A 13,665-nucleotide genomic window follows, 5' to 3' on the forward strand; every position below is an offset into this window, starting at 1 on the left:
TGAGATGCACGCTATCCCTTGTACTTATGGTGATGTCAGAAGGCAGAAGACAACACCGTATGTTCCTGGAGTGTTCCAGGTGTTGCTCGGGGGTTCTTTTAAATCCCGCTTCGTCCAACTTTTCCGCCACTTTCTTAAACAATTCGCCACTATGCCTTCTCCTTCCACCCATATACTTTAGGATATTCAACTCCTTTAGCTGACACAACATAGTTTGTCTCTTCACCTGTCCAGAAATGCGGGGTTCTCGCTCTAGCACTCACCATGTTGATACTATGCTGTTCGACTTCCAGGTGAAAGACCGCCGCGGGAACTATGGGTCATTCGCAGAACGCCTAGGCCAGTTCGGGGCCAACTGAAGCGTATACATGCCAGAGTAAATCGATCCCCAACTGCATTATCTAGGTGTGTTGGTCCGACTTCGAGGAATTCGATTCAGTACGACTTCAGTCGGACTAACACATTTACATATATTTTAAAAGTCCAGTTTTAGTCGGACTAACACAATAAATTGACTTTTCCTAACATCATGTAAACGTACAGACAGATACTTAGTGTAGATGTGTATGAGGATAGCTGCATATAAGGGTAGCTAATAAACACATGGATTTTTAATGAAAGAGTGTAGGCTAGTGCTTTGTGACTATTTATGCATTTAACAACTTCCGTGCATTAAACAAGCAAATTTGTATTGTCGCCCTTATTTGAAAGGAAGAAAATGTGCATGTAACCCATATGAAAGACGTTTCTAATTTTTACCTTGGACGAGGGCTACCGATACACTATTCTAGCACTAACCAACATAAAATTGGGCATAAGAGTGGTCTGTTTCTGAAAGCAAATTACAGAAGTGCTTCTTTTTCTCATGGAGATAATGATTATGCGTTACACTGAGTAAAATTATAGTTGGTCTATTCAGTGAAAAAGCACATATGCAGTGTTGTTTGGAGAAAGCGTGGAGGCCTTGGGATGATGGCTGGCTGGGGACAGGTTCTTTGTTTTGTTCTTAATTCAGATCCTTTATTCGACTGGGGTTGCCGGTACGTAGTACGCTTTGAATTTCATTGTAGTTAAGACATGTGCAAAGTACTTTCTCAACACTTTACAGGTGGGCATATTGTAGACAACCACAGGATTGCATAACTGAAAGAATCAGAATCCTGTTTATTTGCCATGTAGGTTTGCACATACATGGAATATGACTCTGGTTTCGTGGCTCTCTCAGTGTCATTAACATAGAGTAACAACACTACAACACAACAATCTTCAGATATATACACAAGGATTGACTTATACAGGCGAAAAAAGAGGTGATAAAGTGCAATGGTGCAGAGAATATACATATATATGTATATTATATATATAATATTACACATATTATACAAGCCCTGCAGTGAGTTTGTCCTTTTAACATCCACCTCTATTATTTGGGTTCTTACAAACTCAAAGTAATGACGGGGTAGATATTGTGCTGTGCACCTGCCAACATTCACCATGATTCAGCTCTACGCCGGTGTTTTTTCATGCGTCTCATTAGATTAATGTCAGCGACACAGCTGAGTGACTGGCTATGAGTGTTGGGTCCTCGCATGCCCTGTGCTGCAGTCTGTAAACAGTAGATTAGTGCAGTGAAATATGGCCATATAGACGCCACTTCATCATGGCTCCCTCAACATTGACCGGGCTCTGTCTCCGCAGCTAAACGCTGCACCACACAGCTCAGGCAAGACAAAGCCTCTTAAAGCATCTCCAGGGCTGAACGCTCATTCATATCACCTCCTATCACGGCGGTGCTATCTCAAAAATAACGAGTCACCCAGTAAACAAGGGGCGGCTGAAATGATAGAAAACTTTCCCGTCCTGATTAATCACGAGATGTTGTCTGTGGATTGGGGAGAGTGACGTTTAAACCTTTTAACAACGGGGTTTTGTTTATGTTGTCTTGCTGCAGGAGCTGCAAGGAGTCCATCGTTTTGACAGTTGTGCAGCCGTACCCGGTAAGTTTCTGCAAGTTCAAAGTATTGCCTCTACGTCCGGGTAGCGTAGCGGTCTATTCCATTGCGTACCAACATGGAGATCACCGGTTTGAATCCCCGCGTTGCCTCCGGCTTGGTCGGGCGTCCCAACAGACACAATTGTCCATGTCTGCAGGTGGGAAGCCGGATGTGGGTATGTGTCCTGGTCGCTGCACTAGCGCCTCCTCTGGTCGGTCAGGGCACCTGTTCAGGGAGGAGGGGGAACTGGGGGGAATAGCGTGATCCTTCCATGTGCTTCGTCCCCCTGGTGAAACTCCTCACTGTCAGGTGAAAAGGAGTGGCTGGCGACTCCACACGTATCGGAGGAGGCATGTGGTAGTCTGCAGCCCTCCCCAGATCGGCAGAGCGGGTGGAGCAGTGACCAGGACGGCTTGGAAAACAGAGTTATTGGCCAAGTACAATTAGGGAGAATAAAAGTGTGCGTGCGTTTGTATGTACGTTTGTGCCGATTACTTTGTGAATGTGCATGAGCTGAATCACGCCCATATGTCCGTGCTGGCAACAGTAACAGTAGGGATGAGCGTTGTAGCCCCGCTCACACAAAGGGAGCTGCTATCTTTCCAAGTCTTCTCACGTTGTAGCATCAGACCCTCTTTGGACCGCAGATGAACCTGACATGTCCACATTTATAAGAGCCAATGGCACACCAGATGGTGACAGAACAGTGCTGTGAGAATGTAATACTGCCATTGTTTGCAGTTTATAAAATAGGTCAGCGGAGATGGAATTATGTGTGAATTGCCAACAAAAATAGAGGATACCAAATCTTTTCTTCTTTTTTTCCACTATACCAGTGTGTTTTTTCACTGAAAACAATGCCGTAGACGTATTCCCTTGAGTTGCAGGCAACTGAAGAAAAGGAAACCTGTCTGACATTAGTCGAATTCATTAAGACCATGCAAAATTTCTAAATTTCATCCTTTCGCCTTTCGTTTGAATTAGTCATGTTTCGAGGGAAAAAAAATATCATGACAAGGGTTATTTTCAACGAAAAAGCTTCCAATTAAGAAGCAGTCACACTGCAGAAAAAAAGCCTTTGGTGTGCAGAAAAAAGGGTCACAGGATTCCATGGGACATGGAGGAGGAAGAAAAGCAGCTCCTCTAATCCATCCTGTAATTCCCCCCTTTACCCGACACTGCTTTGCAGGCGCAATGACATGCCACCAGAGGGGATGTCCTTCCTCTCAGGCCCTTTACCAAAGGCCACTTTAATCACATCAGTGTACCGCAGAGCAGCAGACGAGGAATGGGTGGAGGTTCTGTTGAAAATGCTGAAAGAGAGGAGTGTGTCCTTGCCTTGCCTTTTCAGGTGTGACTGAGTCCTCTGAAGGAGTCTAAACATGCTTTTTCTTCTCTCTTTTATCTCTTAAGTCGCCCAAATCGGCATTCATCAGCGCAGCCAAGAAGGCCAAGTTAAAGTCGAATCCAGTCAAAGTCCGCTTTGCCGAAGAGGTCATCATCAACGGCCAGGTTCCAGTAAGTCTCACTGGACATGAACTTGTTCTCTGCACATGCACTTTGTATACAGAGGAGTAATGTTGACGGTGATATTGACCGGAACGCTTGAAGCAACCAAAGATCAAATAAAAAAGAAAAAGGGTAGAAATGGGTAACTTAGGCATCCGGGTAGCATAGCGGTCTATTCCGTTGCCTACCAACACGGGGATCGCCAGTTCAAATCCCCGTATTACCTCCGGCTTGGCATCCCTACAGACACAATTCGCCGTGTCTGCAGGTAGGAAGCCAGATGTGTCCTGGTCGCTGCACTAGTGCCTCCTCTGTTCGGTTGAGGTGCCTGTTCTTTTTTTTGGGGGGGGGGGACTGGGGGGAATAGCGTGATCCTCCCACGTGCTACGTCTCCCTGGTGAAACGCCTCACTGTCAGGTGAAAAGAAGTGGCTGGCGACTCCACATGTATCGGAGGAGACATGTGGTAGTCTGCAGCCCTCTCCGGATCGGCAGAAGGGGTGGAGCAGTGACCGGGATGGCTCGGAAGAACGGGGTAATTGGCCGAATACAATTAGGGAGAAAAAGGGGGGAAAATCAAAAAGAAAAAAAAAGAAATGGGTAACTTTACAGTGAAGAAATCCTCCTTCTGTTAGTCTTTCTCTCTTCTGCTCCCATTGCCCGTCACTCCATCGCTAAATGTATTGGTGGGCAACGACTTGCATTAAAGGATAAGTCAGCTTTGTTTTATGACCCTGGTGTTATTTTCGTAGTTTTTGCCGTCATGCATATTGATTATGATGTCATTTTACTCACTGTAGAGATCGTGGATATGGTACAAATGCTGGATGTAGCTTTACAATCGCCGCCTTATGGGGCGAGTGAGCGTCACCTAAACCACATATTTGGAAGCGAAACCAGAAGTGAAAGTTAAAAGTTATTAGCCAAAATGTCGAATACAGGAAGAACCCGGATTACGAATGAGTTCCGTTTTTGAGTCTGTTCGTAAGTCTAATTTGTATATAAGTCGGAATAGTTACGTACAGTTCACATCTGGTGTCAATTAGTCCAGTCAATTTTATTTGTATAGCCCATTCAATTGTTAAATAGTAGATAGTATTCATCTGTTGTCTGCAGATCGCTTGCTTCCATGGTCTGTATATTTGTACTCCTTTGGTTCTCCTTGCCCGCTATGTCCTGTTGTTTTTTTTTGTTGTCCCTCAGTGATTTGTCAATTCTGCCTTGGTGTTTGTACGTTTTGTTTTGTGTAAGACTTTTATATACACTAGCTGCATTTCCCTGTAAGGGACAATAAAGATACTTCGACTTGATATCACAAATTACAAATTTGCCTCAAGGGGCTTTACAGCAACACAACATCTTGTCCTTACACCCTCGCATCAGATAAGGAATCCAAAGGAGTTGAATAAAGTGCAACTGGACTTGGTATATATAGTATATACCAAGTCCAGTTGCACTTGATTCAACTCCTTTGGATAACCATGACCTGGATGAATGAGAACATTCACAGACATCAGATAAGGAACAACTCCCTAAAAAACCCTTTAGGAGAAAAAATAGGAAGAAACCTCAGGGAGAGCAACAGAGGAGGGATGTCTTTCCCAAGACGGACAAGGTGCAATGGATGTTGTGTTTACACAATTTACATATCACAACAATTGAAAGAGGATAACAGAATTATAATGAATTTATAATGAATTTATGAACTTATAATGAATTATAAAGAGAAAACAAATTTTTGTCTTAGAATATAGGCTAGTATATATTTTATCTAAAACATCATAAACATAATAATGCAGTAATAATAATAAATGTAACTACAGTACAGTATTTGTAATTGAGAGAGAGAGAATGTGTATAGTTATATAAAACATGAAAGAAGCATTTCATAAACTTTTAGATAGAAAAGAAAAGAACATTAAAGGTTAACACTTAACCCTTGTTCCAACTGATGTCTTGCATACTGGAATAGTAAGCAAAATCAGCGCAATAGCAATGTTACGCTGATTTTGATCCTCTAAACAAATTACCTTTGATCAAAGATGTAACCCGTTGGTGCTGGAGCCTCTCTACACACCCTGGGACTCTGCATTGTGTTTCTTTGTGTGTAGTGGAGTATTGTGCGGAAAGAAGAAAGCCCCGGACACGGGGGTTCTGGATTGTGGCTGAGACCGGGTGGCACTTCATTGGCTCACAACAGCTGCTGGTCCGTAACCTTACGAGGTAGTCAAACAAACTCAAAGTTTAGAAAACGTTCTTTTGCAAACGTATATGGTGCAAAATAATAATCTAACACTGAAAATAACAAATAACTGCATGTTTAAATTAAATAAGACACTCATAACATATGATCTAGTGTAAAAGTAAATGAAATGAAAGACAACAAGACAACTGAAAAGCTAACTTTTCATCATGCGCCATTTCACTATACTGGTACACTGCAAGCTAGCAAGCATTACGACCAATATTCACATAATCACAAGTGCCCACCTCTCAAAATCACACCAACATGTAGTTCAACATGTCTGTGAATGTTCTCATTCATCCAGGTCATAGTTATCCAAAAGAATTGAATCAAGTGCAACTGGACTTGGTTATATATCCGTGAAGACGTTTTGCCTCTCATCCAAGAGGCTTCATCGGTTCGTGCCTTTCTGACTAGACAAGCTAGTCTGACTGGCTGGTGATGAAACTCAGATATTTAGCCTCTTTGGAGTCGTTATCAGAGCTATTGATGTCAATGGCTCTTTTGTGTTCCGATGTTTAGCAACGACAGTCGTTATAGGTGGTGCCACAGACCTCCTCTTCTGTTGAGGGATGGTTTTTTTTCCAGTTTCGCACAGATGGCTTCCTTCACCCCTCTATCTACACCTAAAGGAGAAGACACACTCCTTCGAGGACAGCAACGTACACATTTGGACAGGGAAGATAGATAGTTTGAAAGAGGGGTGAAGGAAGCCATCTATGCGAAACTGGAAAAACCATCCCTCAACAGAGGAGGAGGTCTGCGACACCACCTATCTCCCACTTACAATGCCGTCCTCTCATCTCTACCCAGGAGACACAAAAGCTTAGCCTCCAAGAACAACAGTCGGTCACTAACGGCCCCAACGACTCATGACCACTGAATGGAGCACTAACGAAGTCGAAACACCTCCAACGACCGTCGTTGCTAAACATCGGAACACAAAAGAGCCATGGACATCAATAGCTCTGATAACGACTCCAAAGAGGCTAAATATCTTGAGTTTCATCACCAGCCAGTCAGACTAGCTTGTCTAGTCAGAAAGGCACGAACCGATGAAGCCTCTTGGGTGAGAGGCGAAACGTCTTCACGGATATATAACCAAGTCCAGTTGCACTTGATTCAACTCCTTTGGTAGTTCAACATCTAAATCAACAAACCAGCTGAACAGATGGACTGGTTGGGTGTTTTTAATTTAAATATCTTAGGGAAGCTGTGGCCACCTGTTGTTACCTTTAACCAAATGCCTTCTCCATCTCGATCACTAAACCACTGCCTTGCTCAGTGGCAGTTGTCGCTTTCATTGGGACAGAGACTTTTTATATACTCCATTACCCCCCCCCCTTGTCCGTAACGACTGTCCCGACCGTTGATCGACTGTAGCCTAACGCCTTTCCAGTGTTTGTTGGCGTTTCACGTCTCTCTGAACGCTTTATTATTTCCACTTTCGTTTCGATCGTGACTGTTTTCTTTTTCTTCGACGCGTCACCATCACTCGCGTCAAGATTTACGCTTCGAAGCCACGGCTACGCGGGTAAACCCACGAACATTTCAAGTCAGAGTACAACGCACACAGCAGTCAGTGCATTTACACGCACGGTTGAGTACTAGCACACGATCCATAGTTCCCGCGGCGGTCTTTCATCCAATGGCAACCAGCTGAAAGGGGGGTATATCGCCACCTACCGTACCGGGGTGGGACATACGTCCGTCAATAAATCGATTCTCCCCCGGTTCTTGTATACTGGGACAACGGCAGTAGTCCGATTACATGGCCTAATCGAGCTATAACCGTAGCTGGACTTAACTGTGCATGTAAGCAGTGGTTAAATTGGGACTGCCGGGGTGGGGGATCCCTAGCTGGTGGAGGTTGGAACTAATTAAGGGCCCTTTCACACTTATGTTGTTTAGTCCGGACTTTCAGACTTTCCAGAAAAGTCCGAACCAGATTGCCAGGTGCGAAACCTCTTGGACCAGGGTCCAGGGATCAAAGACTCGGTCTTTGGTCCAAGCTCAGGAGGTAGTCTCGGTTCAGACCAAGGTTCATGAATGTCTAATGTGAAATCAAAGGTTCGGACTTTCGGATCAATCGTAGGAAGTGATAAAACAAACACAAACAGTAACACCTGGCAACAGCGAGCGCGCCTGGCAACAACGAGCCAAAAGTTCAAGTCAAGGTCCGCTGGTATGAAAGCAAAAGTCCCGAACCTAATGACTATAAAATAACAGATGTGAAAGCACCAGAACAAGACTCTGGTTCAGACCTTGGTTTGGACTTTCAAGTGTGAAAGAGACCTAGCGGCGGGCGCGGCGCCAATATAAATCAAAACACATATCACACCGATAGTAAAAAAAACAACAACTATGTGATATTTCCCTGCTGTAGCTGGAAGCCATTACACTTCAGAAAATAGCAGTCAAACAAATAATAAGCATAAATTATATTCATTAATTTATTGTATGTCACTGTCGTTACCGTTACAATCAAAAACACGATCTCGTTTTTTCCCCAGGCATTGGTGGGGACACCAATTTTAGCACATACAACAGCCGAGGTGTTTTGCGCGGGTAAACTGGAGCGGTAACAAAAGGAACGTGGTTTCAAATAAAAGCTAACTTAGCTTTTTGTGTAGCTAGCTAGCTAGCGGTTTTCCTCTCCACACAAACCCACTTTGCCCCCAATAAACCTGCCGAACCAACTGGACAGCTGGCTAAAGTTAGCTGCAGCTAACTACCGTACATTTATTTTTGCTAAGTTACCTCACTCAGTCGAGTGCCCGCCAGCAGCGATACTAATGTTAGCTGCTAATGTTAGCTGCCGGGCTAAGGTTGTTTTTCTCTCCGCGCCGTCACACGACACCGCCCACAAATCCCTTTACGCATTGCTCCCCAGCAGACAGCTATTTTTTCTCGCTATTAGCCTACAGACATATATATTTTTTTGCCATAGTATTGAACTGTCTGGTTGCTAGCTCTAGCTAGCAAGTTAACTAGCCTATCATTTACCCCAGTCGGCGCACGGTCACGCGCTCCACTCCGCGGCTCGCTTCTGGATTCTGAGCGCACTTGTGGCGCGCGCTCGTCGCTTGACGTCTCCAGCTCGCGCGCTGACACGAGACCCAACGAACCAATGATGTTGCAGCTTGAGTTTGCGCCGCAGACGTCAGTGTGGCCCGTTATTCACCGACGGCATTACCTCGGACTTATTATGAGGCGATCAATATTATTTTTAATTTTACAATTACAATATATATTTCTATGAAGAGCTAAGGTGCCGGGGCTGAGAGCCGCTTGGTTCCGATTTCGATCCTAGGTGCCCCGGATCTCGGATCCGGCCCGATTTAACCCCTGCACATAAGCGCGCCGAACGTTTCCGCGATCTGACTTAAAATGGCGGCGACGGCGTGGCGCCAAAAACGCGCAGTGTTTTGAGCGTCGCACGAAGTAGTCCGTCCGCTCGTTAGTACGAACCATTTTGTGTGACTTGATTTTTATAATAATACACGGAAGGTCGGTTCGCAAGTGCGGGCGTTCGTAACCCCGCCTTTCCTGTATTGTCAACTGTGGTCCATCACATTTCTGACTCCCCGGACCAGTTTGCTTACCGTAGATCAGTGGTTCTCAACCTTTTTGGGGTCCTGGACCCCCTGCGTATTTTTGATCTACCCCGAGGACCCCTCCACCTGATCTTGGGGGAGGGGGGTTGCAATTTGATAGAAACAGTAGAAACTGCATTTTAAATTGCATTATAGCATTTATTCACTCTTCGGGGCAAAAATAAGAGCTTTAAGTTGTAACTTAGATATAGTTAACAAAACAGAATTCTTATGCGGTAACTTTCAGATATATGTAACAAAACAGAATATGTATTCAGTAACTTTCAGATGTATGTAACAACAGAATATGTATTCAGTAACTTTCAGATATATGTAACAAAACAGAATATGTATTCAGTAACTTTCAGATATATGTAACAAAACAGAATATGTATTCAGTAACTTTCAGATATATGTAAAAACAGAATTCTTATGCAGTAACTTTTAACAATGCAAACGGGAGCGAGATCTCTTATTAAAATACAATAAATTACACTTGTGAAACAGATGTAATTAGAGATAAAAGCCCCGTTACCCTTTATAGTTTAGGTAGATAAAGGTCTCAGTGACGTTTGAGTAAAATAATCCTATTTCTATAAATGTCATAGGGTCTTTTTTTTAAAGATATTTTATTTTCACGGACCCCTTGCAATTACACCACGGACCACTAGGGGTCCGCGGACCCCCGGTTGAGAAACACTGCCGTAGGTAGTAGCTTAGCTAGTAGCCACGGATAAACCACCCAACTAGGTTACCTGATTGTTGAAAGGACACAATTAAGGATCGCTTAACATGGCGCCACAAGACACCATTGTAAAGCTGTGTCCTGTGTCCAAAATCTCCACAGTGAAGCCAGTAAACAAAACGATGTTATAACCAATATGCACGATGGCAAAAACTACAAAAATAAGATCCAGATCGGAAAAAACTGGCATGATCGACCTTCTCTTAGGAAGCAAGTAGGCTTCAGGGAAGCTGTCAGACTGCATAGGCGTTTCTAGCCCATTTTTGGGGGGGCGCTGCAGCACCCCTAAATTGAACCCCAGCCCCCCTAAAATTGAAGAGATTTTTTTATTTTTTACTGTATGTCCATGTTTGATAAGCTGAAGAAATGTCAAAACCATATCCAGTATATGGTTTAAACGTAATATTTTAACAACAAAAATACAGCACCTCCCCCCATGCTTCGAAAATGGTTTGATCCACCCCCCCAAATTTATCTTGCCTGGCCGGCCAGCACTCTGGGTGCTCAGCACCCCTAAAGCTCTGATCCTAGAATCGCCCCTGTGTCAGAGGATCATGTTCTCTTGAAATAATTTTCTAAACATCTATCTATCTATCTATCTATCTATCTATCTATCTATCTATCTATCTATCTATCTATCTATCTATCTATCTATCTATCTATCTATCTATCTATCTATCTATCTATCTATCGAGCTAGCCATCTATCTATCGAGCTAGCCATCTATCTATCTATCTATCTATCTATCTATCTATCTATCTATCTATCTATCTATCTATCTATCTATCTATCTATCTATCTATCTATCTATCTATCTATCTATCTATCTATCTATCTATCTATCTATTGAGCTAGCCATCTATCTATCTATCTGTAGAATGGATGTGTGTAATGGATGGATGGATGTCACTTATATTTTGTACCATGCTCATCTTTATTTATGCTCTTCACAGTCTCCTTTGCTTTGTGTTCTTACATTGTCAACGATTGTCTTTAAGAAAAAGACTTATTTTCTTTTATTCTTCAAAGGGGTGTTTTCCGTCCCATTTCTCAGTGATGCATGAGTGGTGCGCTGACTAATCAATGTGAATGGGCCTAACTGAGATTTTCATCTCGTTCTCATTCCGTCACCAGGAAACAGTGAAGGACAACTCCCTCCTCTTCATGCCAAATGTTTTGAAGGTGTACCTGGAGAACGGGCAGACCAAATCGTTCAAATTTGACAGTAACACATCAATTAAGGTAGGCGCTCGCAGTTCCACAGTTGCCTGTTAAGCGCAGGGTATTGCATAATCTAAAGCCATGTTCGGTTTAACTGTTGCATTATTCATAGTTGTGCTGTAAGTAAAGTAGATTCTGAGGTACAAAGTCTTTTCATGTTGTTGCCCACAGACGCTTATCGTAATTATAGTTAGGTCAAAACTCTCTGGGCTTAATTAACTGTATCGCGTAGAGAAGTTAATGAGGAGGTTCGGTGTTCGGAAATGTATTCACACGTTACTGTCAGTTCATACCATAGTGGCTGTGTTTATAGTTGTAATGCATATCACTTCCATTCATGTTATTTATTTCTGTGCATATAAACAATTGTATCATATTACTATATGGCGTACTGCAAAGCCCTTTGTCCTTTCAGTTGCGTGGCAGAATGCTGAACATATACAGTACAAGCCTCGGTGCATGTGCTGTGCATGTGTATTAATAATTAATCTGTCTGTGCGAAAGGATGTCATCTTGACCCTGCAAGAAAAGCTATCCATTAAGAGCATTGAGCACTTCTCTCTTATGCTGGAGCACAGAGCCGAGGGCTCCACCAGCAAACTCATGCTCCTGCATGAGCAGGAGATGCTAACTCAGGTGAGACGCACACTTTACTTGGGTTCGCAGCTAAACCGAGTCGTGTGTGTGTGTATGTGTGTGTGTGGCGGCAGTAAGTTGGCTGACACAGTGGACGGCAAACCAGAGGGAGGACATTATTCTTTCTCTCACTTTAGAGTATAATTGTTTTTGACCCGTCTTGGTAGTCGGTACGACAAGGGCAAATGTGATTGAATCAGAAAATCATCAGAGGGCAATGGGTAATCCCACCCGGGCTCTTCATCAGCAAGATGACAGGACACTGTAGCCTCCCGCAGATGAAAATGTTAATCACTGTGACATGAAGCGGTGTATCTTCGCTTTTTAGTCATGCAATAACGCTGACCAAATCAGAAATCCGATGCATGGCTCACGCCCGTACCAAGCTGATGTCAGACGCACTACATGTAAATGTAAGCAACCCGAGAGAATCTCTCTCTTTTGAGGTTCGACGTCTCGCAGACACAAACCCACTGAGCCGACTAACCGGACGTCCCTCCTCCTTAACCCATGCTCTAGGTGACACAGAGGCCAGGGTCACACAAGATGAAATGCTTTTTCCGCATCAGTTTCGTCCCAAAGGACCCGGTGGAGCTGCTCAGACGAGACGCCGTGGCGTTTGAGTACCTCTATGTTCAGGTGAATACCAGTGCACACGAGATATCGCACGGCATCCTGCAGGTGTTTTGAGTTTATGGTTGTTATATTAGTGAACCGCTTTTCTCTTTGTGTTGTGGTTCTCATTCGATTACCGTACATGAACACGGATTACTTGGACATGCTGTATTCTGTACGCTGACTTTTGCGGCCAAGTCGTAATGAGATATACCAGCATGGCTGCCTTGCATCATGTGTTCAGTAATAGTTTTAACCCCGCCCTGTGCCTCTCCCGTTTTCCGTCTCCTCCAGAGCTGCAATGACGTGGTGTTGGAGAGATTTGGGTCTGAGCTGAAATATGACACAGCCCTCCGTCTTGCTGCCCTGCAAATGTATATCCTAACCGTCAATACCAAGCAGTCCCAGAAAGTTTCCCTCAAGTATATTGAGTAAGTGTGGTGGCTCCCACGGTGATCTCCCAATTACAGTGCTCTCTTGATGTTTCTAATGACCGGGTCCTTTCGCAGAAGCTGCTAATGAGGCCCGAAGACAGACTCTTATACAATCAAACAATAATGATCTAGTCAGGAGTGCCCTGTTACTTTGCCAGATTGTCCTTCCGTTCTGGTTGTCGAATCATTAACAGTTGTATCCTGTCAGTAAATCAATGCACCACCTCTGGGTGAGGTAATTGATCACTGGTGAAGAATGATGACTTGACTGTTTGTGTGGCGCTGGAGTGACCCGCTTATTTAATCGATATGGTTTGTGACACTGCAGGAAGGAGTGGGGTCTGGCCTTGTTCCTGCCACCTGCTGTCTTGTCCAGCATGAAAGAGAAGAACATTAAAAAAGCCCTGACTCACATCCTCAAAACCAACCAGAACCTGGTGCCGCCTGGTAAAAAGGTAGTTTCACCAACCAAAACCCCCCCCTCTCCCAGAAAAAACACCCAAAACCCCAATCACCACTTCTCACCCTTAACCGCATACCTTCCTTTCTCGCTGTCTCTTTCTTTAAAATCCCCTTTATGCTGCCAATTAACCAATTTGAAAAGACTCACGACTGCCACCTATTGGAACACTGACTCGTAGTTGAAAATGTGACGTTAAGCTTCATTGTCT

The 13,665-nt window shown here is 43.9% G+C and overlaps 1 protein-coding gene across 1 annotated transcript in view; it reads left to right on the forward strand.

The window, feature by feature from the left end:
- The window catches only part of frmpd4 (FERM and PDZ domain containing 4), a 31,430-nt gene that overhangs the window by 9,887 nt on the left and 7,878 nt on the right, over nucleotides 1-13,665 (forward strand). Inside the window, exons 5-11 of the mRNA XM_056289829.1 lie at nucleotides 1,952-1,997; nucleotides 3,408-3,512; nucleotides 11,223-11,330; nucleotides 11,814-11,945; nucleotides 12,465-12,584; nucleotides 12,855-12,991; nucleotides 13,323-13,449. Of these exons, the coding sequence (XP_056145804.1) occupies nucleotides 1,952-1,997; nucleotides 3,408-3,512; nucleotides 11,223-11,330; nucleotides 11,814-11,945; nucleotides 12,465-12,584; nucleotides 12,855-12,991; nucleotides 13,323-13,449 (775 nt within the window). The remainder of the gene's footprint in view (nucleotides 1-1,951; nucleotides 1,998-3,407; nucleotides 3,513-11,222; nucleotides 11,331-11,813; nucleotides 11,946-12,464; nucleotides 12,585-12,854; nucleotides 12,992-13,322; nucleotides 13,450-13,665) is intronic.

The sequence above is a fragment of the Lampris incognitus genome, chromosome 11 (assembly GCF_029633865.1).
Source record: "Lampris incognitus isolate fLamInc1 chromosome 11, fLamInc1.hap2, whole genome shotgun sequence".
NCBI lineage: Eukaryota > Metazoa > Chordata > Actinopteri > Lampriformes > Lampridae > Lampris > Lampris incognitus.